Source organism: Vulpes lagopus, chromosome 7, assembly GCF_018345385.1.
Source record: "Vulpes lagopus strain Blue_001 chromosome 7, ASM1834538v1, whole genome shotgun sequence".
NCBI lineage: Eukaryota > Metazoa > Chordata > Mammalia > Carnivora > Canidae > Vulpes > Vulpes lagopus.
Window position 1 is genome coordinate 382153 of NC_054830.1, and position 27926 is coordinate 410078.

A 27926-nucleotide genomic window follows, 5' to 3' on the forward strand; every position below is an offset into this window, starting at 1 on the left:
CCCGAAAATTTCTGGCCACCCTCTCCCCCTCCCCACGACCCGGGGCTGGCGGCGCGGCCTCGGACCGAGCGCGGGGGCCGAGGGGGCGTCCGGGAAGGGGGAGGGGGCCTCACGAGACCCCTCCCCGCGTCCCGGGCCGCGGCGCTGAATCACCGGCGAGGTATTTGCATCTGAGAGCGATTTGTCACCCGGTGATTTGTCTGCGGGGCGGTGAGCGCGCGGGGGGAGGGGCGGGGCGGGGGAGGCCGCGCGCGGGGAGACTCTTACCAATCGGGTCGGATGGGGGTGTAGACGCGGACTCGGCTGGCGGCTCGGTGAGTCGGCGCGCGGCACAAACCCGGCGGAGCGCGGCTCGGGCCCGGCCGGAGGCCAGCGCGGTCGCGCGGGGCAGGGCAGGGCAGGGCGGGAGGCCGGGCGCGGGGCAGGCGCCCCCCGAGCGGGCCCCGCGGGGTGAGGCCCGGGGCGCGGGGGCCGGGGGCGGCGGGCGAGCGGGGGCCGTGCGCCGGGAAGCCCACCCGGGGTCTCCAGAGTGGGGCAGGGCGCGCGGGGGGCGGCCCCGCGGGTCGGGGTCGGGTCGGGTCGGGGTCGGGGTCGGGGTGGCCCTCCTGGCGCCCCCCTCGAGACCCCTCCCGGCTCCGCAGGGCGCGAGGGCGCCGGGGGTCGCGGGCGCGCGCGGGCCCCCCGGGGCGGCAGGAAGTGGCCCCCGTGCGCGGGGGGCTGCGCCCCGGCCCTCGTGCGCCTCGGCCCGCGGGGTCCCCGGGGTCCCCGGGGTCCCCAGGGCGCGGGGTGGGGGCGGGGCTGGGGCGCGCTCCCCGCGCGGGCGGCGGAGCCAGGAAGTCCCCCCGGAGCGGACCCGCCGCCCGCGCCCGCGCCGGTGCTGCGGGGATCCCCGGGGAGCCCCCCGCGCCCCGGCGCCCCCGGACACAAAAGCGGGCGCAGGAAGCGCGGGGAGCGCTTGGCCAACCCAACGCTCGGGGCCCGACCCGGGCGGCGGATTTGTCAATAACCTTCCGTTTCGGGTCGCGGGCCGGACGGCGCCCCCCCACCCCCACCCCCACCCCACCCCACCCCCACCCCCACCCCATGCAAATCGGTCGCTTTCCAAGAAGCCTTTGAAATCCGGGCTGGGGTTTTTGTCGTCTTATTTCTTCTCTTTCTTCGGTTTTTCTTTTCTCACTTCCTCCGGGCCGCCCCCTCCCGCCCCCAGCCCCCTGCCCAGCGCGCTGCCCCACCCCACCCCCTTCCCTGCCCGAGTGAGGGGCCCCTTTCGCCACCCGCGGGCCCCAGCCTTGCACAACTCTTTAAATAACCGTGTTTTGCAAGGCCCCGGCCGAGCGGGTGACCTCTCTCCGGGAGGCACTGGGGGGAGGGTGTGGCCCCGGGGCCCTCTGGCCCCTGGCGGTCCCGGCGACCACCCGGCACCCCCCACCCCTGCCTGCTCCCTGCCCGGCAATGCCTCTGCCTTGGGGTTGTCATAAAGTGGGGGTAGGGGCCGAGGACAAAGGGCTCCTGGGGGAGGGGTCTGGAGGGGGGTGGGCGTCGCCAGCTTGGGGTTAATGGCGGCCTGGGGGCCCCAGGCTGGGCCCAGGGGAGCTCTGGGGTTCCCACCTGCCCCCTCCACCAGCCCCAACGTGGAGGCCTGCCCTGCGCCCCTCCCCCACCGGGCGACCCGGAAGGGTCATTAAACCCAGCAGGCCTGGGGGTGGGAGGCTGGGGGGGGAGTGGCTTCCTCTGGCCTCTTCCTTCTGCCCCCCAAAGGGGAGGGGGGGCGAGGCCTGGAGCGTTTCCGTGCAGGGGGGGCTCGTCTTGAAGTTGTCAAATGTGGGGGAGGGGCAGTGGCCCAGACTGGACGGTGGGCCTGAAGTGTCCCCTCAGCACTTCTTGGGGCGGGTGGGGGGTGACCCCCGTCCTGGGAGGGAGGGGAGGCAGGGTGGGGGGCTGGGGGCTGCCCCGCTGCCTCTGAGGACCGACTGCATGGTCACCCCCCAGCGCTGTGGGCCCGGAGAGGGTCTTTGTACCCTGAGAGCCCTGCCTCTGCTGGACACCGGGGTCCTTCCCAGACGTGTCCCACCCCCACTTCCCACAGGGGCCGCCCCTGCCCCCTGCCCTTCCAGCCATCCAGATGGAAGCCCCAGGGTGGTGGGGTCTGGGGAGAAGGCAGCTCCTGGGGCTCTGCCTGGGGAGGTGGGGGGCCCTATGCTGAAGGCTCCCCTGAGGGGGGTCAGTGTCAGCTCAGGGGGTCACCGTGGGGGTCAGGAGGGTGGCCAGCCTGCTGATGGGGCATCCACCAGCTACTCCTGGGGGGTGGGTTCCTGTCTGCCCCAGCAGTAGCTGGGGTCCCTTTGCTGGGTTGGGGCAGCTCCTGTCCCCCCCCCCCCCCCCCCCGCCACATCCCAGTGTCCCGTCCCCTTTCCCTGTGATGTGCCATCTGGGGTGTCACGGCCAGGCCTGTTGGGTTCCGCCCGGTTTACTTTACTGTTTTACTGGCGGCCTGGGCGGGTGGGGGTGTGGCCTGGGCTGGGGGGGGCGGGACTCGTCCTTCTGTCCTGGTGGGGCCCTGCTGCGCCTGAGACCCTGGCCCTCAGGGTTGGTGGTGCTCTGAGGGGACCCCAGGCCGGGGCACAGCTCCTGCACTCTGGGATGTTGGGCCCAGGGGGGTCCCCAGGGGCAGAGGTCATGTGCGGAGGGGAGTGAGGCCGCGACGCCTCCCAGGCCCCAGTTCCCATCGCAGCCCGGCCTGGAACCCGCTCTGTGCGTCGGCCTCTGACGGCCCATCTGTGGGCCTCAGTTTTTCCTACGTGTAGCATGGGGACCGCCCAGCGCCCCCGTCCCTATGGGGACACGGTGCCTGCCATTGCCGTCACAGGCTTGCTTCACCCCTGCTTGAGCACAGGGGGGTGGGCGGGGTCAGGACCCCATCTCCCTTTGGGGCAAAGGCCCAGAGAGGTTGGGGCGCAGGGGTGAGCAGGGTTAGCTGAGGACCTGGATGTGGGGGGCTGGAGGGTCGGTGCAGGGCTGCGGCAGGGGGGTGCGAGCAGCGCCTGGAACTCAGAACCGGAACCCAGAACCCACCTGGTGGCGGGCTGCAGCCAATCGGAGGCCGGGCGCCGGGGCCCCCTGCTCTGTGAAGCAACAATGCAGGGTCTCCGGGGTGTGGGCCGCCCTGCTGTTGGTCTGGGTCGGGACCCCTGGGAGCTCAGGGCAGGCTGACCGCGCTGTGGGGCCTGCTGGAGGGCAGACGGAGGGGGCGGATGGGGACAGCACCGGCTCCCGCCTCCGGGAAGGTGTCCAGGTTTGCGCCCCGACGGCAGTGGACGGGAGGGATTTCCCAGAGGCCTGTGTGGGCTGCGCCCCACGGGGAGCCGGGCGGGGTCTGACGGTGTCTCCCGCTGCCCGCAGGCTTCGGCAACCCCGTGGATGAGCCCGCCCGCCGCTGCGAGCCGGCGCCCGGCGTGAGAGGCCGCACCGCTGGCATGCCCTCGGCCTGAGCCCGGCGCCGCCGCCCCCGCCACCCTGCACCGGCCCGGCTCCCCCGAGGCCCCCACGCTGCAGTGCGGCCGGGCCCCCTCCCCGCAGGGGCCGCCCCCGCCGCCCACGTCTGGTGCCCGGGGCGGCCCGGCCCGCAGGGCCATGAAGCTGCAGGCCGTGATGGAGACGCTCCTGCAGCGGCAGCAGCGGGCCCGCCAGGAGCTGGAGGCCCGGCAGCCCCCGGCGCCCCCGCCGCCCGCGCCCGCGCCCGCCGAGCTCCCCGCCGGCCCCCCGGCCCGCGCCAGGGCCGCCCCGGACGAGGACAGGGAGCCGGAGAAGGCCCGGATGCAGCGGGCCCAGATGGCCGCCCTGGCCGCGATGCGGGCGGCCGCCGCGGGCCTCGGACCGGCGCCCAGCCCCGGCGGCTCGGAGGACGGGCCCCCCAGCCTGGAGGACGAGGACGCGGCCCGGGAAGGCGCTCCGGGCTCACCGGCCGCCGCCGGCCGAGGCAGGGAGGCACCGGGACACGGCGAAGGCGACGGGCACTTTGAGGACGTGGGCTCCGACGGTGACCTGTGAGTCGGGGTCCTAGGGGGCGGCTGTGGGCACTGACCCCGCCCTCCCGAGGGCCGTGGAGCAGCACGGCCCCTTAGAACTTTCTAGAGGGTGGTGGGCAGGCGAGGGGGCGGTCTGGGTTTCTGGCTTCATTCCGTCCTGACTTAGTGGACGGCCAGGCGTGGCCAGGAGCCCCGGTGCCCGGTGGCCCCGGGGAGCCTGCGGGGTGGGCGCTGGCCGGCTCACTGCTGGGCCTCGGGCTGAGAGCTGGCGGGACCCCAGCGGGGTGGTCCTGGGAGGACGTTTAGCCAGCAGAGAAGCGGGCGGTTGTGGGTTGTGATGGAGAAACAGAGAGGTCTGCATGTGTGGGGGTGTCTGGGGCCGCGAACAGCGAGCCTGGCAGCAGGAACAGCTGGTGCAAAGGTCCTGAGGCAGGAACCGGCTAGGCCCCGACTAGGCCCACCGAGGAAGCCTGTGCGGCAGAGGGCAGGGAGGGGTCAGCAGGTGGACGGGGGCTCCGGGCTGCGGGGAGACCGTGTCGAGGGTGGCCCATGTCCCTCACAGCACGTGTTGAGAGGGGGAAACTGAGGCTCTGGCCAGGAGCAGACTCTGCCTCGGGGCTGCAGCCAGCTGGCGCCATCTCCCCTGACCTGTGCCCCTTGCCTGCCCCAGGAAACCCAAATGGGAGGAGGAGGAGGAGGAGGAGGAGGAGGAGGAGCTGGAGGAAGACCTGGAGGAGGACGAGGACGAGGACGAGGAGGAGGAGGACTACGAGGACGAGGAGGGGCTGGGGCCCCTGGGCTCCCCCGGCCTGGGCCCCGCAGCCCTCGTGCCCCGCAGGGCCCCGCCGTCCCAGGCCTTCCGCGGCGACAGTGGGCCGCGGGCGCTGGGGGGCCAGGAGCGTCAGGGAGCCAGCCTGGCCCACGCCGGCGGGACAGCCCACGTGGCACCCCCGCTGCAGCCGCCCGACCACGGGGACTGGACGTACGAGGAGCAGTTCAAGCAGGTGTGTGCGCTGTCGGGGGGCGCCCCGCGGAGACGCTGCGCGGGGCAGGAGGCCTGAGTGCCCCAGGGGCGCAGGTGGGGGATGCGAGCCGGGCGGCGAGTTCGGGGGTGCGCGCCGTCTACGCCTGGCGGACCCAGACCCGCATGACGGGGCTCCAGGCTGGGGAGTTGCCCAGACGGAGGCCACGCGGCCGGACCAGGCTTGGCGTGGGCTGCGGGTGAGCGTGAGGCGCCGCGGGCGCGAGGGGCAGGGGTGTGGCGGCGCCGTCGGAGGTCGTGGAGCAGGGTGGCCTCGGCTCGGTGCGGCTCGCGCCTGCAGGCGGCTCCCGGGGCTGCGGGGGGCGGGGAGGAAGCAGGGCCGTCCCCCGTCCGGGTGCCGTCCCCGCGGGCGGTGCTGTCCCTGCGGGCGGCCGGGGCAGAGGAAGTGGCCGGGCGGGGGACCCTTTGAAGTTGGGCCGAGCCGGGCAGGGCAGATGGAAACCAGATGGCGTCCGGCCGGGCTCACATTCCAGGCCGCGGCCAGCTGGGCCCTGCCCCGACCTCCGGGAGTGGCCGGCGGGGACCCGGCCTCCCCAGCCCCGCGCCCAGCGTCCAGGGCTCCCAGGGCTGCGGACAGGGCTGGGCCGAGAGCCGGGCAGGGGCTGTGGTGCCCCGGGCCAGCCCCATCGGGGTGGCCGCCTCCCGGAACTGGCTCTGGGCCCCTTGGGGGGCGCTTGAGGCTGCCCGGCGGGGCCTGGGGGCTGGGCTGGGGGCGCAGGACGGAGGGCGCGGGCTTCTCCGCTCCCCTCGCTTGGGGCATGGCGCTGCGGCCCCGGCAGCCCTGAGAGGTGGGAGCAGGCTGGGAGGACTGGGCTGGCCGCCGGGGGCGGGGGGCGGGGGGTGGGTGGGCAGCGGCGAGCTGGCCGGAGGGAGGGACGGCCCTGGTGGCTTGGCTGGGGCGGTGCCAGGGCTGGGTGACAGCCAGCAGACATGGCCTCCTCCGGGCGTGGTGGGCACCCTGCACCCCCTCCTGCTGGACGCTCTGCCCCTGCGTGGGGACCCCGGGCTGAGTGCGGGCGCCCAGACACGGCCCCACCCTGCTCCCTGCCTCAGTGTCTCTCCTCCAGAAGGGGGCACCCGCGGGGCTGGGCCCCTGCTCATCGTACTTTGTGGGTGGGAGACCTGAATCGTGGCACCGAGGGGCGGTCTCCAGTGCCTCGCCCTGCGTGTGGCCCCGGGTCAATGTAGCACGTGGGGCGCGGGGCCAAGTTACAGTGACCAGGTTCCTGAATGTTTACGGGGGGGCCCAGGGTCGCGGGGTCGGAGCTGGTTGGGATCCCTGACCTCCCAGGCCTGCTCTGTGGCTGCAGCTCCTGGGGTCCGGGAGGGTCCGGCCGGGGTCAGGAACCCCTGTGCCGTGGGGTCTCGGGGTCCCCCCAGCACCTCCTGGGGACGTGGCACCCGGCAGCCGCGGGGCAGAGGCATCAGGGACCCGGCTGCAGGGGGCGGTGGGGGCGGCCTCCCGGGTGTGCCGCGTGGGTCGCGCGTCGCAGGGGTCGGGGGGGCTGCGCCTGGCACAGAAAGCATCTGGGCAAAGGCCCTGAGGCAGGACTGAGTCGGGCGCGTGTGGAGGCCCGGGGACGGGACGCGGGGGCCCAGGGCCTGTGGGCGGTGGGGGGCCTGCCCTGCGGTGCCCGCGGGATCTCCTTCCTGCCCGCTCGGGGCCGTCCAGCTGCCGTCGCCGCCCCCCCCCGCCCAGCTGGCCGAGCACCTGCGTGGCGGCTGTCCACGGGCCCCGTGTTGACTCTGGCGCCTGCCCCGCAGCCTTCCTGGCACGTGGCAGCCCCGCCGGCCGGCCGCCCACTTGGCACCGTCGCTGCCTCTTCCTCCCCAGTCTTGGCAGGGCCCGGGCCCGACTTCCCGCAGACCCCGGTGGCCGGCAGGTTCCGCCGTGGCCCACGGGCCCTGGGCCGGCAGGCTGCTGGCCACGGAAGCTTCCGTGGGTCCCCGGGGACGCGCGCGGACGGAGGCCAACACGCCTGCCGCCTGCAGCCAGCGGGGGTGGTGCTGGGGACCTCGGCCTCCTGGCGTCTGACCTGGCGCCCTGGGGACAGCCCGGTGGCCTCCCGTCACCGCGCCCGGGCTCCAGGGGCGCCGCCGGCCCGCGCGGCCGGGACCTGTGGGATCCTGGGTCTCAGCAGGTCGATGCCGGGAGGGTTTTCAACAGTTTCGTTGGCATCAGACGCACGTGTGCGTAGTTCAGGCGCCGAAGCGGGCGGCTCGGTGGTTTTCACGTCTTCACTGACTTCCGCAGGCGACTCCGGTTTATCTTAGGGCGGTTTTGTCGCCTCAGACATGAAGCTTTGTGAACGAACCCATTGCCCGTCACCCATCCCCTGGCACCCATGGGCCCCCCACCCTGAGCCCCCGCCCGTCCTGCACGTGTCACACGCGTGGGCTCTCACCCCGCGGGGCCTCCTGTGTCGGGTTCCCTCCCTGAGCGGCGTGGGCTGGGGTCCGTCCCCGGGTGGCGTGGGCACCTCGCTCCTGCTCCAGGCGGATGGGCACGTGGCTATTTACTCACCTGGAGACGACACTTGCTTGTTTACACCCTGGGCGCCGTGAGTCGGTGAGCAGGTGTGCACGCGTCTGCATACACGCGTGTTCTTTGGTCTCGTGGGCCCCTACGCCGGGAGCGGGTCCGCCGGGACGGGCGGTGGCTCCGGGCTTGGCCTCGGGGGGCCCGTCGCCTGCCTGCGTCCCGCGGTGGCCGCCCGAGGCTCCCGCTCCTCCGCGTCCTCGCCAGCGCTTGTGATCGCGACCGTCCCGCTGTCACGGTGGCACCTCGCCGAGGTTTTCGTTTGTGATCGTGTCGGGACGTTTTCCTCGTGCCCTTCGAGGTGGCGTCCGTGGTCATGTGCCTCGTGAAGGAGCTCGAGGGCGTGGAGGGGACTGCGGGAAGCGGACCGAGCGAGAGGCCGAGTCCAGGGGCTCCCTCAGGGCGACTACGGGCTCTGCCGCTGCACCCAGGGGCGTGGGAGTCACGGCCGGGATGTGGCCCTGGGGTGCCCAGGGGCAGGCCTGGTGCAGGGACCCGCTGGCTCTAGGGATTGGGGCACGGGGGCCCTTGGCCTCTGGCTGCTTGGTCTGCCGCAAGCCGGCGGGTCCAGGGCCCCGACACGCGGGCGCTTAGCTGGGGACGGTCACCGCGGCCTCCGTCCTTGCGGGGACCCCATCTGGCCCGAGGTGTCGTCTCCCCGCAGCAGCACAGCCCGTGTGGAGGCGACACGGGGGCCTCAGACGCCTTCGCAGCAGGACGCCGGTCCCGTGCGGGGCGTGTTTTGGTCCTTTCAGGGCCGTGGGTGTTTCAGCCACGGGACCAACACAGCTGTGCCTCCTTAAGTCTCCTTTTGATTCCAGAAGTGACGCCGTTGTCACGGGAGGGGAACCCGAGGCGCTGGCCTTCCTCTGGCCGCCTGCGCCCAGGAACGTGCCGGGAGGCGTCGGGGTGCGATGCTCTGGGAGGTGTCGCGCCGCGGGTCCGGGTGCCCCCTGCCACCTGGGTTCCCCGCGGGGTGGCCCGCAGCGCGCCCGTCTGTCTCCCCATTGCCCTGCTGGAAATGACACCACAGTGGACGCCGCTGGGCTCCTGGGGGCTGGGCCCCGGAGGTGGAGGTGGAGGTGGGGGGGAATCGCTGGGGCCCGGGGCTTGGGGCCGGCAGGCGTTCCTTCATCCTCCCTGGAGCCCCCGATGCCCCCAGGCTGCGGACACAGGCACTCCCAGGCCTCAGGGGCCCCGGCTGGGCTGTGGCAAGGAGGCACCGGCTTTGGGGCTGGGGCTTTGCAGGATGTGTAGGAGTGTGCCACACGGTCAGCACGGGCTGACGCCTGCACCCCGGGACAGTGCAGCTGGGACATAAGGGGGGGTCGGGGTGGGCAGACCCGAGGGCAGAGGAAAGCTGGGCTCCGGGGGGGGCCTCGGCGGGGTCTGGAGCCGGAGGATGCTTCGGGGCCTGTGACCCGGCAGGACCAGGGAGGCCGGGGGAAGGGGTTTTCCTGGGGGAAGAGGGTGTTCTGAGCAGAGGGCACGGCCTGGGCACAGGTTCAGAGGTCAGACCTGAGGTCCTGAACCCGGCGACGTGTGTCCCGTGTGCTTGGGCCAGGGGCCAGCTGTGGCGCGGGGCATCCTGCGGGGGCACTTGGGGGACAGGGGCGTCGGGGAGCCCCGGGAACTCCTGCCCGCCCCCCCCCCCGGCAGTGCCCGCCTCATCAAAGCTGCTGCGGCTGCTGGCGCGGAGCCAGAGGGCCGTGGCGGGCTGGGAGGCTGGGAGGGTGCACGGCCGCCAGCCCCTGGCACCATGCCCCCGCCCGTGCCAGCCCTGGGACCGCACTGACTCAGCCGGAAGCACCTTATCTGGCCCCTGCGCCGCCACCAGCCGCCCAGTCACCGCCGCGGGGTCACGGCCGCCGGGGCCTGGCCCCACGCCCACCATCCGCTCCCCACCCGGCGGCTGCTGCCAAGCGCCCGGCCCGCCCCACGCTTTCTAATAACACACGCAGCCGCCGGGGAGGGGTGCCCGCGGGCGGGGCGGCCTCGGTCGTCGGCATCCCGTCGGGGGGCGTGGCTGAGCCACTCGGGCTCCAGGCTGCTGCCACGGCGTGCGGGCGAGGGGGACCCGGGGTGGGCGGGCGCGTGGCCCCGTGTTTCCTGGGGTCTGTGCCCCGCTGGGCCGGGCCGTCCGGGTGTCTGGAGGCCGCGGCCTTCCGTCCTTCCGTCGCCGTAGCAGCCTGTGTGTGCGCCCGTGGACGTGTGCACGAGCACCGCGTGTCAGTCCCCACCTCCCGTGGGCGCGTCGGCGTGTGTCCTGGGGCCTGGACGCGAGTGCGTGCCTGGGTGCCCCGCCCCGTGAAGCCTGAGGTCGAGGGGACCCGTCGCCCTCAGCCAGACTCGCCGTGGGGTCCGTGGTTTGCCTGGTTGGCTCCGGGCGAGCTGGGCCTCCGCGCCTGCCCATCCAGGGACCCCGAGGGGCTGCGGGGGAGGGGGAGGGGGCTCTTCCCTCGGGCACCGGGGGTCTGCCGGGGGCGTGCTCTGATCCAGAGGGGCCCTCGGGGACATGCTGGCAGGGCCTGGCCCTGTGCCTCGGTTTCCCTACCTGGGTCAGAGACCCCCACCCTCTGAGTTTCCGGGTCCCTGGGGCCAGCACCCCCACGGCGACGTGTCAGGGCTCCTTCCCGTTTTGGACGCGGCCACCGAGCCGGGCTGTGCTCTGTGCTGGGTCAGGGGGCAGCTGGGGCGCGGGTGGGTGGGCACGCGCGGGGGCGGGGCGCGGACCGCCCCTTCTCCAAGCTCCGGGCTGCACGCGGCCAGAGGACAATTGGGGGTCACGGGGTTAAACGGTAACCAGTCTGCCTATTGAAGGCCCAGCGTGGACGCGGCCTTGCCCCGCTGCCCGGGCTGGCAGGGGTCCTGTGGGGCTGGGGGGCATGTGGGGGGCACGGGGGGGCACAGGATGGACACAGACCCGGCACCGCCCCCCGCCCCGCGGCCCTGCCGGCACCTCACTGCCCGCCCCGACCAGGAGAGCAGGGCACGGAGGACCCAGGCTCCCGGAGGGAAGGTGCCGCGTGCAGGTGTCATCGTGGGTTCACCGCCGTAGCGCCCTGACCCGATGCAGGTGTCCCCTGAGACACAGGCCGGTGGGCGCAGGACGAGGTGGGGGGTCTGGGACCAGGGACGCGACGGTCCCTCCGAGGGGCAGAAGGGCCCGGCCGTGACCCCCGAGGTGCACCCAGGCCGGGTCCTCTCTGGGCACCGGTGCCTGGCGAGCGGAGCGGCAGACGGGCCGGGCCGGCCCAGGGCGCGGGCGGGTGTCTGGGGCCATTATCTGCCAGCGAGCGAGGGTGTGTCTGTGTTTGTGTGTCTGGCTGGACGGGTGTGTCCATGCTGTGCGGGGACCTCGTCGGGGTGGCCGGGCCGTCACGCCGTGGGGAGGGCCACGCTGCAGGCGAGGCCGGGTGGGCAGGGGCAGCATGTGCCCAGGCGGGGCGGCCAGGCTGTGTGCCCGCCCCGGGGTGGACGTGGCCCCGGCCGTGTGGAGGTCCAGGTCCGGGGCCCTGTGGGGGTGTCTGCATGGGGCCTGGGGTCTCGGGGTTTCCCTCCAGGTAGGGCTGTCCATGGGCGTGGGCCTCGCGTGTCCGTCCAGCTGCAGGGGCGGGGAGTGGCTGTGGCCAGGCTGTGGTGTTGGTTCCCCTGCTCGGTGACGCTGCACAGACGTGTCCCCAGGACTCGGCAGGACCTGACCTGGGTCCCTGGGCTCTGGGGAGGTCTCTGGTGGCCCCGCGCCCCCGTCTGCCCCGCCCAGCCCCCAGCACCCTCTCACCCACCGCTTCTCCCAGCGCCGTGTTCCGGGGACAGCAGGTGCCCCCTGCCCGTGCAGCCTGGGGACGGCGCACACGCTCGCCACCGAGTGCCCGATTCCGGGAAGGGAAGTGTTGCCGGAAGCGACTCATTTCCTTGCCCCCCGCCCCCCGGGACTGGAGTGCCCAGCAGAGCCACCAGGGTGGCTGCGGCCGTGCCCCCCCAGCCTGTTTCCCTGCCTGTAAAACGGGGTCACGTCAGAGCGAGCGCTGGCCATTGCCGGCCTTCGTCAGCGCTCCCGGGAGTCGGGGGCCGCTCGTGTGCCCCGTGCCCGCGGCTTGGGGTGTGGCCAGGCCTCCCGACAGCGGGCAGGGGTGCAGTCCGGCCCGGGGTGGCTGTGCTGTGACTGGAGAGCCCGGGCAGGTGTCTGCGAGTGTCCCCAGGCTGGGAGGCCGTCTCTGCGCCCCCCAGGCTGCTCGGGGCTCCTGTGGGCGAAGGCGGACGGTCCCTTTCAGAGAAAACCGCACGACGGGATTTAAGTTCCCGGGAGCCAGGCCCCGGCTGCACTTTGTGCGGTGACCCTCGTACCAGACGCCCCCAGGCCGCCACCAACATTGGATCTGTAATTGCTTGGGTTTTGGGAGAAGGTTCTGGATTTTTTTTAGAATAATTTTTAAAAATATATTTATTTATTCATGAGAGAAACAGAGAGAGAGAGACAGAGGCAGAGGGAGGAGCAGGCTCCATGCAGGGAGCCCGATGCGGGACTCGATCCCGGGACCCCGGGGTCACACCCTGAGCCGAGGGCTCACCCGCTGAGCCCCCAGGTGCCCCAGATTCTGGAGTTTTGTCTGTGTGGCCTGAAGCACTTGCCCAGAGGACCCGGGTGCTTGAGGGCGGGGTCGCCCCCAACCCGAGAGGCCCTCGCGGCCTGTCCGGAGGCGCTGGGTCCTGGGTCCCGGGTTCCGGTGTCACTCTGCAGCCTTAGGTCAGCGCCTCTGTCTCCCGGTGACGTGGCTCCACGGGGACAGTGCTCGTCTGCAGGGGGCCAGGCCTGCGGGCGAGGGGCTCCCACGGCAGATGTGTGGTCCCTGGGCCACTGCTTCCGTGTCCTGCCCTTGTCCTGGGATTGTCCTTCGGCCACCGGCCTTCCTGGGTGCGCTCTCGGCGCTGGACCTGCAGGCCTGGGGTCCTCAGTTTCCCCAGCTGTGACACCACCAGCCCCGTGTGGCCCCAGGGCGATCCCCCCAGGTATGTCCTGCACCGCGGGCGCCCTCGCCCACTCCTCGGGGACGGTACGGAGCCCTGTCCCACAGGAGGCCGGGGAGGGGACCGCGGGCTGGTGGCGGGCACTTGCCGGGCCCTCGCCGTCATCCGGGAAGCAGCACCTTTAAGCTTCAGCTGCACGCGGGGCTTTGTGACTCGTTTCTGGAGCTTTTTATTACCCTGTGCCGTGGGCGGCGTGTTGCTGCGTCTTTTCGGGAGGGTCCGCGGCCGGCCGGGGGTGCGTGGCCGAGCGGACAGATGTCGCGGCCCTGCCCAGAATCACTTCCCCAATTTCCCGCGAGCCCAGCGGTGCGGCCGCATCTGTGTGGAGGCCGCGCTGACGGGAAGTGACAGGCCGCGGGCCGGGCGGTGCCCGGGGCAGGTGCGCGGGGCCGGCGTGGGCAGCCCGCTCCGTGACCTCGCGTCCCCGCCGCCCGGGCCTGGGGAGGGCGGCTCGCACCCCGCGTCCAGCGCTGGCCCCGCCGCAGGGGCGCCCGCCCCTTTCCGAGCTGTGTCCTGGGAGTTTCCAGGACAGACTTTGTCACCTGCAAACTCCCCGGTGCCCGCGGCTCCCAGGCCCGGCGCCCGGCCTCCGCTTCCCGCTCGCCCCAGTGACCCGCACACCGAGGCTCCCCGCCGACGACCGCCGTCCAGTCCCTGCGCCGCCCTCCCCTGCCTCCCCCCGAGGTGCCCGCTGGGCCTCGTCCATCCGTCCGTCCGTCCATCTGCTCTGAGGTCGCCGTGGGGAGCGGGTGAGAGTGGAGCTTTGCCGTCTGGGGGACTGTGTGCCCTCGGGGGAGGACCTGCGAGCTCTGGGCGTCCGCCTCCCGCCTCGTGTGGCTCTGGGACCGGACGGATAAAGCCGGGGCTGTGGGTGCCCACAAACACCCGCCTCAGTTTCTCCAGGTGCACCGTGGGCGGAGGCCGTGGGGGGTGCCAGCCCGCCCGCCCCGCCCCCGCCCGGCAGCTGTGGGGTTTCTGTGCAGGGGGAAGGCTGGGGTGGCCCCCAGGGACTCTGTGCCCGGCCCACCTGGGGCCCCAGCAACAACGGCCGCGCCTGCTGAGTCATCTCTGTCGGGAGGGGCTCTTGGGGGCTGGGGCGGGGGGGCCCGGGGGCGAGACCCCAGTGAGCCTTGTCTCCTGCCTGCCTCCATGAGTGGCCACCTGCTGTATACCGAGCGCCATGCCCTGCACCCCAGCTGCCGGTGCTGCCCTCGGGGCCTGGTGTGGGTGGGAGATGGCGGGAAAGCAGCCGGCGCAGGACAAGCACAGGGTCGGCCACCACGCGAGGGTACGGGGTGGGGGGGCTCCCTGGACGGGCTGCCCGGGCCTGGGGTCAGGAGGGAGAGCCCAGCCCTTGCACAGGCCCCGGGGCGAGGCCTGGGGCGCAGCAGAGCGATGCCGGGGAGGATGACCCGGGGGTGCTGGACGGGGAGCAGCCCCCGGGGCCTGGACCCGATGGCAGGACACTGGGCTGTGTCCAGAGAGCAGTAGGAGCCGCGGTCAGCTCTGGGGCAGGAGACACGCGACGGCGTCTGCATGTAGAGATGAAACCTCCTCGGACACCCCCGGGCGGCTGCAGGGCGGACGTGGCGTCTGGTTTACTGTTCTGCTCGCTCTCGGGGCTTTTCACTCAGCTTTCAGGGGTTTCTATGGTGGAGGCAACCCTGGCGCCCATCAACAGGAGGACGGGCAAACACAACACGTCCCCCACGCACGGCCACATCCCTGGGCCGCCGGCAGGAGCGAGGCGCCCACGCGCCACGCTGGGGACCGACCCCGAGTCCCCGACGCTCAGGGAGGGAACCAGACGCAGGAGGCCCCACGGGTGTGAGTCCACGTGTGTGACACGTGCAGGACGGGCTCGTCCACAAGCGGGGAGGGGGTTCGTGGGGGCCGGGCTGGGGGGCTGGGGTTGTTTGCAGTGATGGAATGTTCTGGAATCACACAGGTGGCGGCTGCAGGTCCGCGAACACGCTCAATGCCGCTGAAACGTTCACTTGAAAATGGTGAATTCTGTGTCACGCGACCCTCCCCTCCATGAATGAGTTTTTCTCCCGATCCAGGGGGAAAGGGGGTGGATTTAAAGCCCCGGGTCGCTGGGCAGCCCTGCTCCGAGAGCGTCGGGCCCTGGGCCTTGGACCCGCTGCCCTCCCCCAGGGCTCCTCCGCGCGCCCCCTGCCCGGCCCTCCCGGCTTCCTTGACGTCCCCTGATTTTGGTTGGCGTCTCCAGCTGGTCAGGGCAGCGGCCGCCTCCTCCCGGCGGAGCCCTGGACTTTGGAGCCACCCGGGTGGCAGGAGGGGGCCTGAGCAGACACCGTTAAAGGGGCAAAGGTCGTCCTGGGGGCCCCGCAGGCGGGCGCTTGCCTTCCAGTGGGGGCCCTCGGCCTTGGGCCGGACGCGGGGGCCGCTGGGAGCCGCACAGCGGTGCCCGGGGCGGGGGGGCTGGCGGCGTGACCTTCTGGGGGCCCAGTCGTGCCCTCCCCACGTGGACGCGCCGCCGAGCCGGGTCCCTCCGTCGGGGCTGTGCTGGTGGCCGTGGCGCCGCCTCCCGCCGTCCGTGCGGGGGTCTGGGTGGGCTCCGGGCCCGGGTCTGCATCTCCGCGGGGGGCTGCAGGGTGCGCGCCCCCACCCCACCCCGGCCTGCACCCGGCCGCCAGGAGATTGCCCGCGGCCCAGACAAAAATGCTCCTCCCGCCGCAAACAAGAATTTCCTGTTTGCCCTCCTGCTCTGGGAGGGTGGGAGGCGGTTATCTGGCCTCGGCCACTACCTGAGCCTTATCTGCAGCCGCTCACATGGGCTGGGGGGCTGCCCCTCGGGGCGCAGCGGGGGGAGGGGGCGGCCGCCCGAGGGGTCAGGTCCTTGCGGGGACAGGAGGGTGACAGGACACGGGAGCCGGGGCTGCCGGGCAGGGGACGCGCTCAGGCTGCCGGGAAAGCCCCTGTGGCTGTCAAGTGCGGTGACCGCGGCCTTGGGGTTACCCACTCTGTGCCTCAGTTTCCTTTTCTGTGAAGCAGGAGGCGCTGGCTGGGGGAGGAGCGACACACGTCGGTCCAGCTGTGGCTGCGAGGCCCCTGACGCTGTGCATCGTGCCCGAGGGGCAGAGGGCCTGCAGGGGCGCCCCCCGGGGCCAGGGAGGGACACGGCTGCCCCCCTGCTCCTGCAGGAAAGCCGGGGCCTCCCACCCAGGCTTGCACGCCCGATGCCCATCCTCGAGGTCCTGCGCCCATTCCACGGGTGAGCAGACCGGCGTGGCGGCGGCCGGGTGGACGCAGGGCGGGTCGCGCAGGTGGCGGCCTCCAGCCCCCCGGCCTCGCCCAGAGCGGCTGCGCATGACGGATTTGGGACAGGACGAGGGCCCATCCCCGTGGTGCCCCCAGAAGCCTAGAGTGAGCTGAGCGCCACTGCTTTTTCTTTTTTTTTTTTCAAAGATTTTATTCATTTATTCATGACAGACACAGAGTGAGGCAGAGACACGGGCAAAGGGAGCAGCAGGCTCCACGCAGGGAGCCCGGGTCTCCAGGATCAGCCCTGGGCCGAAAGCGGCGCTAAACCCTGGGCCACTGGGGCTCCCGTGCTTTTTTTTTTTTTTTTAAGATTTTTTTTTTTTATTTGGGAGACACAGAAAGGGAGAGAGACAGGGAGAGAGACAGAGGGAGAAAAAGGGGGAGATGCAGACGCCCCGAGGAGCAGGGAGCCCGTTGCAGGACTCGATCCCAGGACCCCAGGATCATGACCCGAGCCACAGGCAGACGCTCCACCCCTGAGCCCCCAGGCGCCCCGTCCACTCCTTTATTAACCACCTGCTGTGTGCCCAGTTCTAGACGTTGGGAGCTGAGCACACGGAACCTCTGACGTGCTCCTGGGGATCCTGCGGGTCCTGGGGCTCATGGGGGCCCGTGGGCGGGCGGGCCGGTGACCAGGCCGGTGTGTCCACCACGCACGTGAGAAATGGCCCGCCGCCCATGCACAGGTTCCACGCGAGAGCCGTGAGAGCCACGGGGTGGGCGGGGCCGTGACGCCCGCTGGGCAGGTGTGGCGCTCCAGGTGGGAGGGACACCAGGTCCCCCAGAGATGGGGCCGCGGCGCCCGTCAGGTTCCAGAAGCAGAAAGAGGTCTGGGCAGAGGGTCTGACGGGCACAGGTGGGTGCGGGTGGGCATGGGGGGCTGGGGGCGCCTGGTGTCATGAGGTCAGGCAGGAGCCAGAGCAAAACCCCGTGACTGTGATCGGAGGGCCCCGCACGCAACCCAGGGAAATCAGGCTGCGGGGTCAGGGAGTGGGGTGGCCCGGGGGCGGGGGGCTTCCGGAGGTTTCTGGGTCGCCAGCCTGGGTTCGTGGCTGTGGCAGGCGACCCGTGTCAGCCTGAGAACTCTGGCCGGATGGAGGCCGGGACGACCTGGAGCCCCCAGGGGCAGGACAGCGGCCCGCCGGCCTACGGGGAGTCTGGATGCTGTCCCCCGTGCCCCGGGGCCACTGGCCAGGGCGGGACACCTCCTGCAGGGAAGCGGAACTGAGGGCCGGGGCCCCATAAAGCTGGGGTGGCCTTTACTGCCCGTCTTTGTTGTCGGCTGCCCAGGGCGACAGCCTCCCGGGCCACACAGCCCCCTTTATGGCCTCAGACAATACCCTGCCCCACGGGGCTCTGTCCACCCGCCATTTGGCCGGGGGGTTAACACCTCTGCCCCGAGCCAGGTGCTCCCGCTGCTGGGTCTCCGTCCTGTGCCTCAGTCTCCCCCTGGAACGCAGGGTTCAGGATGCCTCCGGGAGCTCAGGGTGAAGATGTTGTGTTAATGCACCGACCCGACCCGATAGCAGGAAAGCTGGGGCTGGGGCGGGCACTGAGCCCAGGGAAGGTTCCGGAAGGGTGGACCTCCTCCACTGCCGAGCCCCCCGAGCTGGGATCTCATGAGAGGCGTTGCCCTGTCAGGGGGGCCTGTGTCCACTGACCCCTGGCAAGTGTCCCAGGGCAGCCGCACGACCACCGCAGGGGGGGGGGGGCGAGGGGGCCATTCCTGGGGCCGCAGGGAGCATCCTCATCCCCTGGTCCTCACGTGGTCCTTGGTGGCTATGTCTCTTCTCCCACAAGGACATGGGTCATCGGGTGGGGGGGGGAGCGCCTGCGAAGACCCCAATTCCAGATAAGGTCTGGGCCCGGGGTCGGGGAGGCAGGCTCCAGGGCACCTGCCGCCTCTGATCCCTCGGCCCAGCCTGGACCCCACTCAAGTCCTGGGGTTCGCCCAACGACCATTTATTAAGCAGCTGCTGGTACTTGACCCCTTCTGGACACTGGTGACCAACAGCGAGGTCCCTCGCGTTCCGGGGGGCGGGGGGCGTGGTGCTGGACGGGCGGGGGGCGGGTGGGCCGTGTGGGCAGGAGCAGCCCGGCGCGGGGCAGGGGCGGGTGGACGCCCCCGGGAAGGTCCACCTGCAGGCCACACACCCTGAGGCGGGGGCATCGGGGCCTCCCTGACCACCATAAATCAGCGCAGGAATGCGGCCGGCCAGCCTGGCCGGGGCAGGGCAGGGACAGAGCCCCGACCACCCGGCAGGCCCGCGGCCCCGCTTTGTCTCCAGGCCGCGGGTGGGGGGACCCAGAGCCGCCCCAGGGACCCTGCCTCCCTGGGTGTGGGGTCGTGCGGGCGGCAGGAGCCAGGCGTCCGTGTGCTCTTGGGCCCGAACAGCCCGGTGTTTGGTGGTTTCAAGGCCCCCCCTGCTGCCCATCCTCTAGGCTCCTTCCCCAGGGCTTAATTTGAAGGTTGCTGTTTGCTGCGTGTCCCCCCCCGGCCCCGCCCGCCTGCCCCTGGGAGCTGAGGGTCACTGGGTCGTGGGCCCCCCACCCCCAGAGCAGCGACGGGCCAACCGCAGCCGCCGTGCCCAGGGCAGGGGGCCCCACGCGCCCCGGCTCTGGGTTCGTGCCCCCCTCCGGGCCTGTGTCCTCACCCACAGCACGCAGCCCCCTCCCGGGAGCGGGAGCAAGTGTGTGACTCAGGGGACAGCCCCCGCCGCGCCCGCCACTTGGCAGTTACCTGCCCGGGCGCTGTTTGTCTCTGCTGAGCCCCGTCCCCCGGGTGGCTCCGGGGACCCGTGAACGAGGCCTCGCTCTGGACGGGGTCTCTGCGGACGCCGCTGGCTGGGAGCTCGCAGGCGACGGCGGGTCCCGCAGGACGGGAGGAAGCGTGCGAGGCGGGGGCGGACGCTGGCCCCAGTGGGGGGAGCGGGGACACCGCCCCAGAGTCCCCGGGAGCTCGGCCCCACGGGCCCTCCAGAGCCGCGGGACAAGAAGGCCGTGTTCCCGTGGCCGCGGTGGTGACGCTTGCGGGGATCCCAGTCGTTGCGGGAGGTGGGGGTGGGCTCCCCGGGCTTGGAGGGGCCTCAGCGTCCTCGCTGCCTGTGTGCGGCAGCCCTGCCCTGGGGACACGGCACCCGCACCCCAGCTCTGGCGCTAACTGCCCCGTCCTCCCGACCCCGCAGCTCTACGAACTGGATGGGGACCCCAAGAGGAAGGAGTTCCTGGACGACCTGTTCAGCTTCATGCAGAAGCGAGGTGAGGCCCGCCCACCTGGTCCCGGTGGGTCCCCGCGGCGGGAGGGCGGGTCCTTGGGTCCCGGCGGAGTCTGCTGCCCAGGCCCGGCTCCAGGGGTCCCGAGGGCCGCCCGGACGGCAGGGGCCGCCCTCGTGGCCTAGAGACTGGAGCTCCCACGGCCGGTGGTGCCACGTGCGGCCCCAGACCCCCTGCGCCCCCCGCGGTCCCCCTCCGGGCGGCTCCCCGACTATGCTGCCTGCTGGGCTGGGTTTATCAAGTGCCACCTCCGGGGCCCCTCGTGCCCTCCATTCCCCTGGGTCTGGGGGTGTCCTGGCGGGGAAACTGAGGCCCAGAGAGGACACCAGGCACCCGGGAGGGTCCCCATGGCCTCAGCCTGGGCCCAGGGCTGCTGGGGAGCAGAGGGATGGGGGTTCTAGAGGCAGCCACTGCGGGGCGGGGTGGGGGGCTCAACCCTCTGAGCAGAGACGCCCCTCTGGGGGAGTTGCTACAGTTCCCACGGCTCAGGGAAGGAAACTGAGGCCCGGCAAGGGGACGAGTGCTCTGAGCCCTGGAGGCAGGAAGGGGCGGGGCGGCCGGGGTCCACTTGGGGCCACTGCAGGGGCGGCTGCTTTGTCCAGGGCCCCGCCGCCCCGCCCTCTCCAGCCGCCTCTGTAAACACAGGCCCAGCAGCCGGAAAGGAGGGAGATGGAAGGGGAGGGGCGGCCTCGCATTAACCCCTCCTGCGCCGGAGGGGCCCGTTCCGGGGGCTTATCGCTGGGAGCACTCGCAGCCCGCGCCTGCTGCCCACCGGGTGCTCACAGAGATCCGCCCCCACCTCTTTATCGGCCCATCACACCTGCCAGAGCCCCCACCCCCACCCCGTGGGGACACTGAGACCCCAGGCCCGGAGCCCACCCCTCCTGCCCTCGATGGGCGGGTGCGCTAGGGGTTCAGGGGGTAAGGTGAGCTGGGGGGGGTCGGGGGCAGGCACAGCAGCTGGTGACCACTCAGGGCTCTGAGGGTCGGAGGCCAGCCGGGCCGCCCTGGACAGCAGGGAGCACAGACTCCTACACATGCGTCAGAACCCAGCCCCAAGTGCCCCCTCACTTCTCTCGTCTTGGACCCTCGCTGCCTGTAACTGGCAGCCTGGGGGGGGGGCTGAACGTCTGTTACATGCCCCCACTCCGACCCCCACACCCCAGGTCCTGCGCCCCACAAGCCCTCTTCAGTCCAGAGGGTCAGTACATCTTCCCTCACATCACAAAGGGCCTCCTCCCGTTGGGGGCCTGGAATGTGGGAGGGGTCCCACCGACGCCCCACCCTCCTGCTGTTTCCTTGAAGACCTCCCCACCCTTCCTTATCGCCCGCGGCCCCCCGGCCCCCCAACCTCCCTCCGCGGTGCCTCTGCTCCCGCCCTGCTCCTTCTGTAAACATCCGACCAGGCCTGGCTGCGGAGCCAGGGCGCGGGGTCCCCAGAGGATCTGTCCTGATGCAGAACACCCCCCCCCCCCCGTGTCGGGTTCCCCACTCTCCCTCTTGGGCTGACAGATGGGGGTGGGGGTCTGAGGTCCAGCCCCCTCCATCCTCCCAGGTCGTCCTCTGTTAGTGGGGCTTTGAAGCTGGGAAAGGGCAGGAGGTGACACAGACTGTTCACCCTGGGGGAGCAGGTGTCGGGGACCCGGAGGGTGAGGGTTGGGGGCACGGGTGGGTCAGGGGGCACGGGTGGGGTAGGAAGCGGCCCACTGCCCCACTCGCTAAGCTGTAAGGGGGATGACGGAGCTCTGTCCCCATGGCAAAGTCCCCCGGGGACGCGGGCGAGCGAGCAGTTTGGAGACATGGGAGCCGGCGAACAAAGGCTGCTCCGCGTGTCCCCAGGTCGGCAGCCTGTCCCTGGCTCCGTGCCCCTGGGTGAGATGAGCACTGAGCAGATCCCGCTCTCTCGGGGGGCTCCCAGCTGTAGCTGCAACCCCAGGAGATGCAGGCGACGTCAGGGACGGCGGTGGTTGTCATGACCACGCACTCCTGGCATGGGGGATGGTGGGGATGCTGCTCAGCCCCCCAGCGCCCAGGACGCCCCGTGTCCCTGAGTCAGGAGAGACCATTCTCTGGATGGGCGTGTCGTCTGTGGACTTGGCATCTGCCACCTGTCGGGTTCCGCACCCCCCCCCCGGGGCAGCTGGCAGCGCCCTCACTCACCCCCGCGCCCTGCCCCTCCCCTGCAGGGACGCCCGTGAACCGCATCCCCATCATGGCCAAGCAGGTGCTCGACCTGTTCATGCTGTACGTGCTGGTGACGGAGAAGGGCGGCCTGGTGGAGGTCATCAACAAGAAGCTGTGGCGCGAGATCACCAAGGGCCTCAACCTGCCCACGTCCATCACCAGCGCTGCCTTCACCCTGCGGACCCAGTGAGTGCCCGCCCTCGGCCCGAGGAGGGGAGGCCACTCTGGGCAGGAAGGACAGGGCGGGTGAGGAGGAGCCTGGGGAGGAGCACGGGGAGGAGCATGGAGAGCAGCTCAGGTAGGAGTGTAGGGAGGAGCGTGAGGAGTGCAGGGAGGAGCCCGGGGAGGAGCACAGGGAGGAGCGTGGGGAGGAGCATGGAGAGCAGCTCAGGTAGGAGTGTAGGGAGGAGCGTGAGGAGTGCAGGGAGGAGCCCGGGGAGGAGCACAGGGAAGTGCAGGGAGGAGTGTGGGGAGGAGTATGGGGAGAAGTGCCCCCCAGGACGTTGGGGGGGGCGGCTCAAGGAATGAGGACGGGGATTAGTGAGGCAGCCCTGGGCCCTGGCGTCAGGGGTGCGTCCTGGGGCCAGATGCTGAGAGGGGCACACGGGGAGCCGGGAGCGGCCGGAGCGCAGACCGCAGGTCTGAGGCCGGGGAACGAAGCCGGCGGCACGCGGTGGGCGGCCCGTGGGGGCCCGGGGGCGCCGGTGCCATCCTGCCCCGCCCGCGCAGGTACATGAAGTACCTGTATCCCTACGAGTGTGAGAAGCGCGGCCTGAGCAACCCCAACGAGCTCCAGGCCGCCATCGACAGCAACCGGCGGGAGGGCCGGCGCCAGAGCTTCGGCGGCTCGCTCTTCGCCTACTCGCCGGGCGGCGCCCACGGCATGCTGTCCTCGCCCAAGCTGCCCGTGCCCTCCCTGGGCCTCGCCGCCAGCACCAACGGCAGCTCCATCACCCCGGCCCCCAAGATCAAGAAAGGTAAGCGTCGGCCGGGCCCTCTGCCCTGGCGGGGACGCGGGGACGCCTCCGTCTCTCTGGGTACCCGGGGCGACCCCCGCAGACGGGGCCAGTTAACCCCACGGCGGGCACACGCGCTAACCCGCGCCTCCCCTGCCCGAGGGGCTGACACGTCCCCGCCCGCGCCCGCGGCACAGGACAGCCGGTTGCTGTGTCCCTCCCTCCGCTCGCCGTGCAGCAGGTGCCGTCACCGCACGGTGCGGCCCGTCACACTGACCCTTCGCCCTCCGCGACACTAGTGCTTGCCGCCCCCTCCCGAGCCCAGCTCTCCGGGGTGGCCTGAGTATTCAGGGGGACCCCGCGGCCCAGGACTGGTCAGATCGCAGCCCGGCAAGGTCGTCGTAGCGCCTGCTCCTTCGGTGCTCTGGGCCTCGGTTTACCCACCGCACGCCTGGGTTGCTCAGCTATGCCCACGGGTGCTTAGCGGGTGTCCACGGTGCGTGAGGCTCCGCGTTGGAGCCGGGGCGACCGTGGCGGGGAGAGTGAGAGCCGGGTGACCTTGGAGCCGTGCCAGGCCCACGCGGATGGGTCCCCCGGGATCCTGAACGGGCAGCATTGGAGTGTGACCGGGACAGGGCGCTTCAGAACCTCCGGCAGGGGGCCCGGTGCGGGTCGGACCCAGGCCCCACGGCCAGACGCGCGAGGGACAGTTGGGGAGGGAAGGTGCAGCGGGTCACGGGTCGCAGTGGGCTGTCGGTTTGCAGGGCCGGGAAGGGTGTGTGGGGCGGGGTCTGGAGCTGGGCTGCCCGGGGCCCCTCACCCGTGCCGTGGGGGTCGGGGGCCGGCTTGGCCTTCCTGGGTGGGGGGTGTTGAGTGTGTCACAGGACACGGTGGAGGGATCCCTGGGTGGCGCAGCGGTTTGGCGCCTGCCTTTGGCCCAGGGCGCGATCCTGGAGACCCGGGATCGAATCCCACGTCGGGCTCCCAGTGCATGGAGCCTGCTTCTCTCTCTGCCTGTGTCTCTGCCTCTCTCTCTCTCTCTCTGTGACTATCATAAATAATAAAATTAAAAAAAAAAAAAAAAAACAGTACACGGTGGAGCCCGGATGCTCGGGGTGTCACTGTGTGCGTCCTGTGCCGCCGCGGGCTCGCCAGGTCACAGTTGCTGCCGTGCTGTGTCCTGAGGCTCCTGCAGTGGCCGCGGTTTCTCACACCCCGGGCCTCACGGGGCTTTGCACGCTGGTGCCGTCCCGGGCGCCCCGTGCACGTCCCCGCCTCGGCTTGCAGACAGGGCCCTTCTGGCCACCAACTCCTCTTCTCTCCCGTCCAGAGGAGGACGCCGCCATCCCCATCACCGTCCCTGGCCGCCTGCCCGTGTCCCTGGCGGGTCACCCCGTGGTGGCAGCCCAGGCGGCGGCAGTGCAGGCGGCAGCAGCGCAGGCAGCCGTGGCGGCTCAGGCGGCGGCCCTGGAGCAGCTCCGGGAGAAGCTGGAGTCTGGGGAGCCTCCCGAGAAGAAGATGGCCCTGGTGGCGGACGAGCAGCACCGGCTCATGCAGCGTGCACTGCAGCAGAATTTCTTGGCCATGACGGCCCAGCTGCCTATGAGCATTCGCATCAACAGCCAAGGTACCAACCCAGCGCCCACACCCTCCGCGCCTCCTGCCCGTGTCACGGGTAAGGGCCTCGTAGTCAACCTATGTAAAGAGTGCCTACGAATCAATAAGAAACAAGAGAGATAAACTGGATAGAAGGAGTGGGCCGCTGGGACCCGTAGTGAATTCACCTGGAAGGCCGAGTCAGGCATCCGCGAGCTAGCGAGGGGATAGAGCTTCCCCCCGTCGGAGTTCGGCGATATCGAATCCTGCTCAGGATCTGGGGAAAACGGGCCCCCCGAGTCCTGCCGGCCAGAGAAACACTAATCTCAGGCCCACAGGTTGTTCTTCCGTGGGTTTCTGGAGCACCCACTGTGCGTGCGCGGGGCGGGCGGCAGAGCGGGTCCTCGCACCCGTGGGCTGATGGCGCGGTGCCTCTCGTTCCCGCAGCCTGCGACAGCCGCCAGGACCCCGCGGCGAACCTGGGCAGCCCCAACGGCAGCAACAGTATTAGCATGTCGGTGGAGATTAACGGGATCATGTACACAGGTAGGAGCCTCCGGCCGCGGCCGCGGGCGCTCGGCCCGTCAACGCAGGGCGCCGGGGGGCCCGGGTCGCGCGGGCTCTGCTCCCGGGAGGCCGGAGAGAGTCGCTGGCGTAGGCGCGTGTGCAGCGGGGCCCTAAGTTAGGGGCCTTTGTTCCGTGGCTGTCCCGCAGCCCCAGGGTTCCTTCTGGAACACCGCGGCGCCGGGTGGGCTCAGCGCTCAGGGCGGCCCGTGGTCCTGGCAGCCACGTGACGTGTGTCTCCCCTGTCCCCGCACTAGGAGTGCTGTTCGCTCAGCCACCCGCACCCGCGCCACCCCCAGCTCCCGGCAAAGGCGGCGGCGGCCGCGGAGGCAGCGGCGGGACCTGCAGCAGCGCGGGCAGCCAGGCCGGGCCGGCGGGGCTGTCCACACCCGCCACGTCTTCTACCTCAAATAACTCATTGCCTTAACCGCACCGCTCCCCACCCGCCCCCGCCGCCCCGGGGAGCCCGCCGGGCTGGGGGGGCGAGGCGGGCCGCAGGGCCGGGCGGCGGAAGACACGGGTGGGGAGGGCAGGGATCCACAAAGGAGCCACAGCTAACGCCAAAAAGAAAAGAAAAAGAAATATATATATACATATATATATAAAGAAAATTTAATAAAACAGGGGAAAACCAAGGAACACTTGAATTACTCAGGTTCGGACATTGAGAGACGTGGATTGTGAGATCAGCGAAGGAGACCGGAGGAGCGAGGGGCGTGTTTCCGGGGCCGCGGCCCTGCGGGACCAGCTGCCGGGCCGGGGCGTGCGGACCGGTCCCCGTGGAGGCCGATCCTGTTTACCTCATACATCTCTGCACTGTGCGTTTTCATTTTTGTGTTTTCTTTTTTTTTTTTTTCCATTCATCACACACTCACCACACCCAGCTCCTTGTGTTGAATGAACCCCTGAGCCAAGATCAGCTGAAATTTTTTTTTCTTGTCGCTTTTGAGAACTTTTTTTTTTTTTATTTTTTATAAGGAACAGTGATACTCAAGATCTATAGGGTTTTTAATAAGAGGTTTCGGGGTTTTGTTTTTGTAAATAATCTATTTTATTCTTGGGGGAAGGAATCAAACCTTAGGGAAAGGATATATATATCTATATATTTGCGTTCATTCAGGGAAACTGGACTTGAAAAAGCAAAAAAAAAAAAAAAAAAAAAAAAAAGCCGAAAAAGAAAAGTAAGACCCTTTCTATATTTCCCATGACTGATTTGGGTTCCTTTGTGTGTTTCCTGTGGTGTGGTGGGCGGCTGGCAGGCGCAGGCCGCGCCGGGCCAGAGCCAGGACAGGTGATGAACTCAGGTGCTATGGGCGGGGCCGGGGGCCGGGATGAGGGTGCAGGCGGGGGCACCTGGGGGTCTCCCTCGCTGTGCTCGTGCGCTGCCCCCCCCAGACTGGAAGTCTTAACGGGAGAGGAGGGGGCTCCACCCGTCGGCCCCAGGCTCCTGTCTCAGGGATGAATGTGGCCTGGGGACACTCGAGGTTACCCGTGCGGGGGACGGGTGAGCCGGGCTTAGCTCAGGGCCAGGTTTTGGGGCCGCGGCATCCCGAACACCCCCCGCCCCATCGTCTTCTCCTTAACTGTCTCTTCGTTCTCTCTCGGCCCCGCTTGCTTGGGGCCACAGCTCCCCGCGGTGACCAACTGGACACGGCGCCTGCCCCGCTCGACCCCGCGGTCCTGGTTAGAGGTTGGTGTGAGGGGGACACCGCGGGGCGCCCGGGGGGCTCCTGGCAAGGCCGAGGCGCAGGGGCAGGTGCATGCTGCTGCGCTGCCCTCGCGGGTCCCTGCTCCTCACCGTGCGGGGGTCCCATGGGGCCTCCGCTGTCCCCGGGGCCAGCCTGCCGGCTCTAATTGGGCCCAGGAGCCCGGCCTCGCTCAGGGGTGGGGGGGCAGTGCCCGCCTGGCGGCCTCCCTGCCCCCCCCACGAGGCCGCCTCCTGTCGCCCGGGAGACCTGTGGGGGGAGGGCCCAGGCCCACATCCTTGGGAGAGGGCCCCTCTCTCTGGCATCTCTCAGATCGTGGGCACCCCACAGCCCCCTCCCGGGAGCGGGCCGGAAGGAGCACTGTTTCCTCCCCGCTCTTCCTTCTGGAAGGTTCTGGCCTTCCCTCGCTCACTGCAGCAGCACAATCATTGTGGGGGGGGGGTCTCCACACAGCGAAGCCCCCCGGGCCTGCTGCCTTCAGGGCTTCCCGGGGCGGGGGTCTGCAGCGCGTTTCTTTCTACCTCAGGTCTGACTCGATGCCAAACCCCCGCCCCGGCCCAGGGCGTCCGTGCGCACCGCCCGTCCCGTCCCGTCGGGGTGTCGCGTCCTGGGGGCGCGGGCGTCCCAGCTGGAGCTCAGGGTGTCCTGCCCAGCGGCGATGAGTGTAGGGGCGGCCTCGGTGCCCCCCGCAGCCCCTGTGGCTCCGCCCCCGGGCGTAGGGAAGGGGCGGCCTCTGGGGGCCGTCAGGACCCCCCCTGCAAACTGGGGGACGGGGTCGGGGCGGCCTGTCCGCCCTTGGCTTGTGCGCTGTTCATTCCCGGGCAGGTGGCGCTTTGCAGCACGGCGAGGGCGGGGACCCCAAACTCAGGGTGAAGAGGAGCCCCCGGGGCTCCCCTGCTGGCGACCTTGCTTCCAGAATCTTCCGCGTGACCCCCTGAGCTGGGGGCTGGGCTGTCTGGGGCCGGGCGGCGGGTTAGTGTCCATAGTTCTGCATTTCTACACCACTTTCCCGCTTTTATCACTTTTGCTCACTTTGTCCTCCCCCCTCCACCCCCCTTAATTTTGCTTTTGCATTTTTTTTTTCCTTGGCAAACATGAACTCAGCCTTTCATTCCTGACATGTGAAATTTCAGGTTCTCTGGGGTTTGTCAGACGGCGTGGGTGCTGCGCCGGGACTCAGGTTAACGTGAAAAAAACTTTTAAAATAAAAGGTTTAAACGACTCTACCTCTGGCCGGGCCTGGCCTGTCGCGCCCTGGCCACGGCGGGGCAGCCTGTATCGATTTCAGTTTTTGCAGAACATTCAGGTATTAAAAGGGAAAAAACAAAAAAACAACAAAAAAAAAGACAAAAGACCTAAAAAAAGAAAACCATAAAAAAAAAGGAAGAAAAAAAAGGTGTGTGATTTTGAAATTTAAAAGAACACTGAAAGTTTACATTTTATAACATTATTATGCAGATTGTATTTAAACTTCAGAAATATTTAAGACAATTGTAACCCTGTAAAGCTGATGAGATATTAAAACAAAACACTTCTGACAGAAGAGGCCTCCTGTGGTGGATTTTTGGGGTGTGGGTCCAGGTGGCAGTGGGCACAGGGGCTGACCCCCCCCACGCCCCGGGGGACAGGGGCGGGTCTGGGGACATCTGAGGGGTCACCCTGCGGGGCTCCTGGCGTGGATGGGTGCGGCTGGGGATGCCACTCACCCCCCAGATGTGCCCCCGAGTG

At 70.2% G+C, this 27926-nt stretch overlaps 1 protein-coding gene across 5 annotated transcripts; it reads left to right on the top strand.

The window, feature by feature from the left end:
- ARID3A (AT-rich interaction domain 3A) lies at nt 1-27738 on the top strand. 5 transcript variants are annotated; one of them, XM_041762806.1, is made up of 9 exons: nt 1-160; nt 3400-4043; nt 4696-5029; nt 19105-19177; nt 21379-21562; nt 22106-22353; nt 23663-23959; nt 24376-24474; nt 24750-27738. In XM_041762806.1, exons 2-9 carry the CDS (start codon nt 3631-3633, stop codon nt 24917-24919), a joined length of 1818 nt encoding a protein of 605 aa, XP_041618740.1. In that variant the 5' UTR covers nt 1-160; nt 3400-3630; the 3' UTR covers nt 24920-27738. The 5 variants fall into 5 exon arrangements, with proteins under 5 accessions (XP_041618740.1, XP_041618744.1, XP_041618741.1 ...); XM_041762810.1 differs by lacking the exon at nt 1-160 and adding an exon at nt 192-210; XM_041762807.1 differs by lacking the exon at nt 1-160 and adding an exon at nt 218-314.
- Nucleotides 27739-27926: the final 188 nt, after the last annotated feature.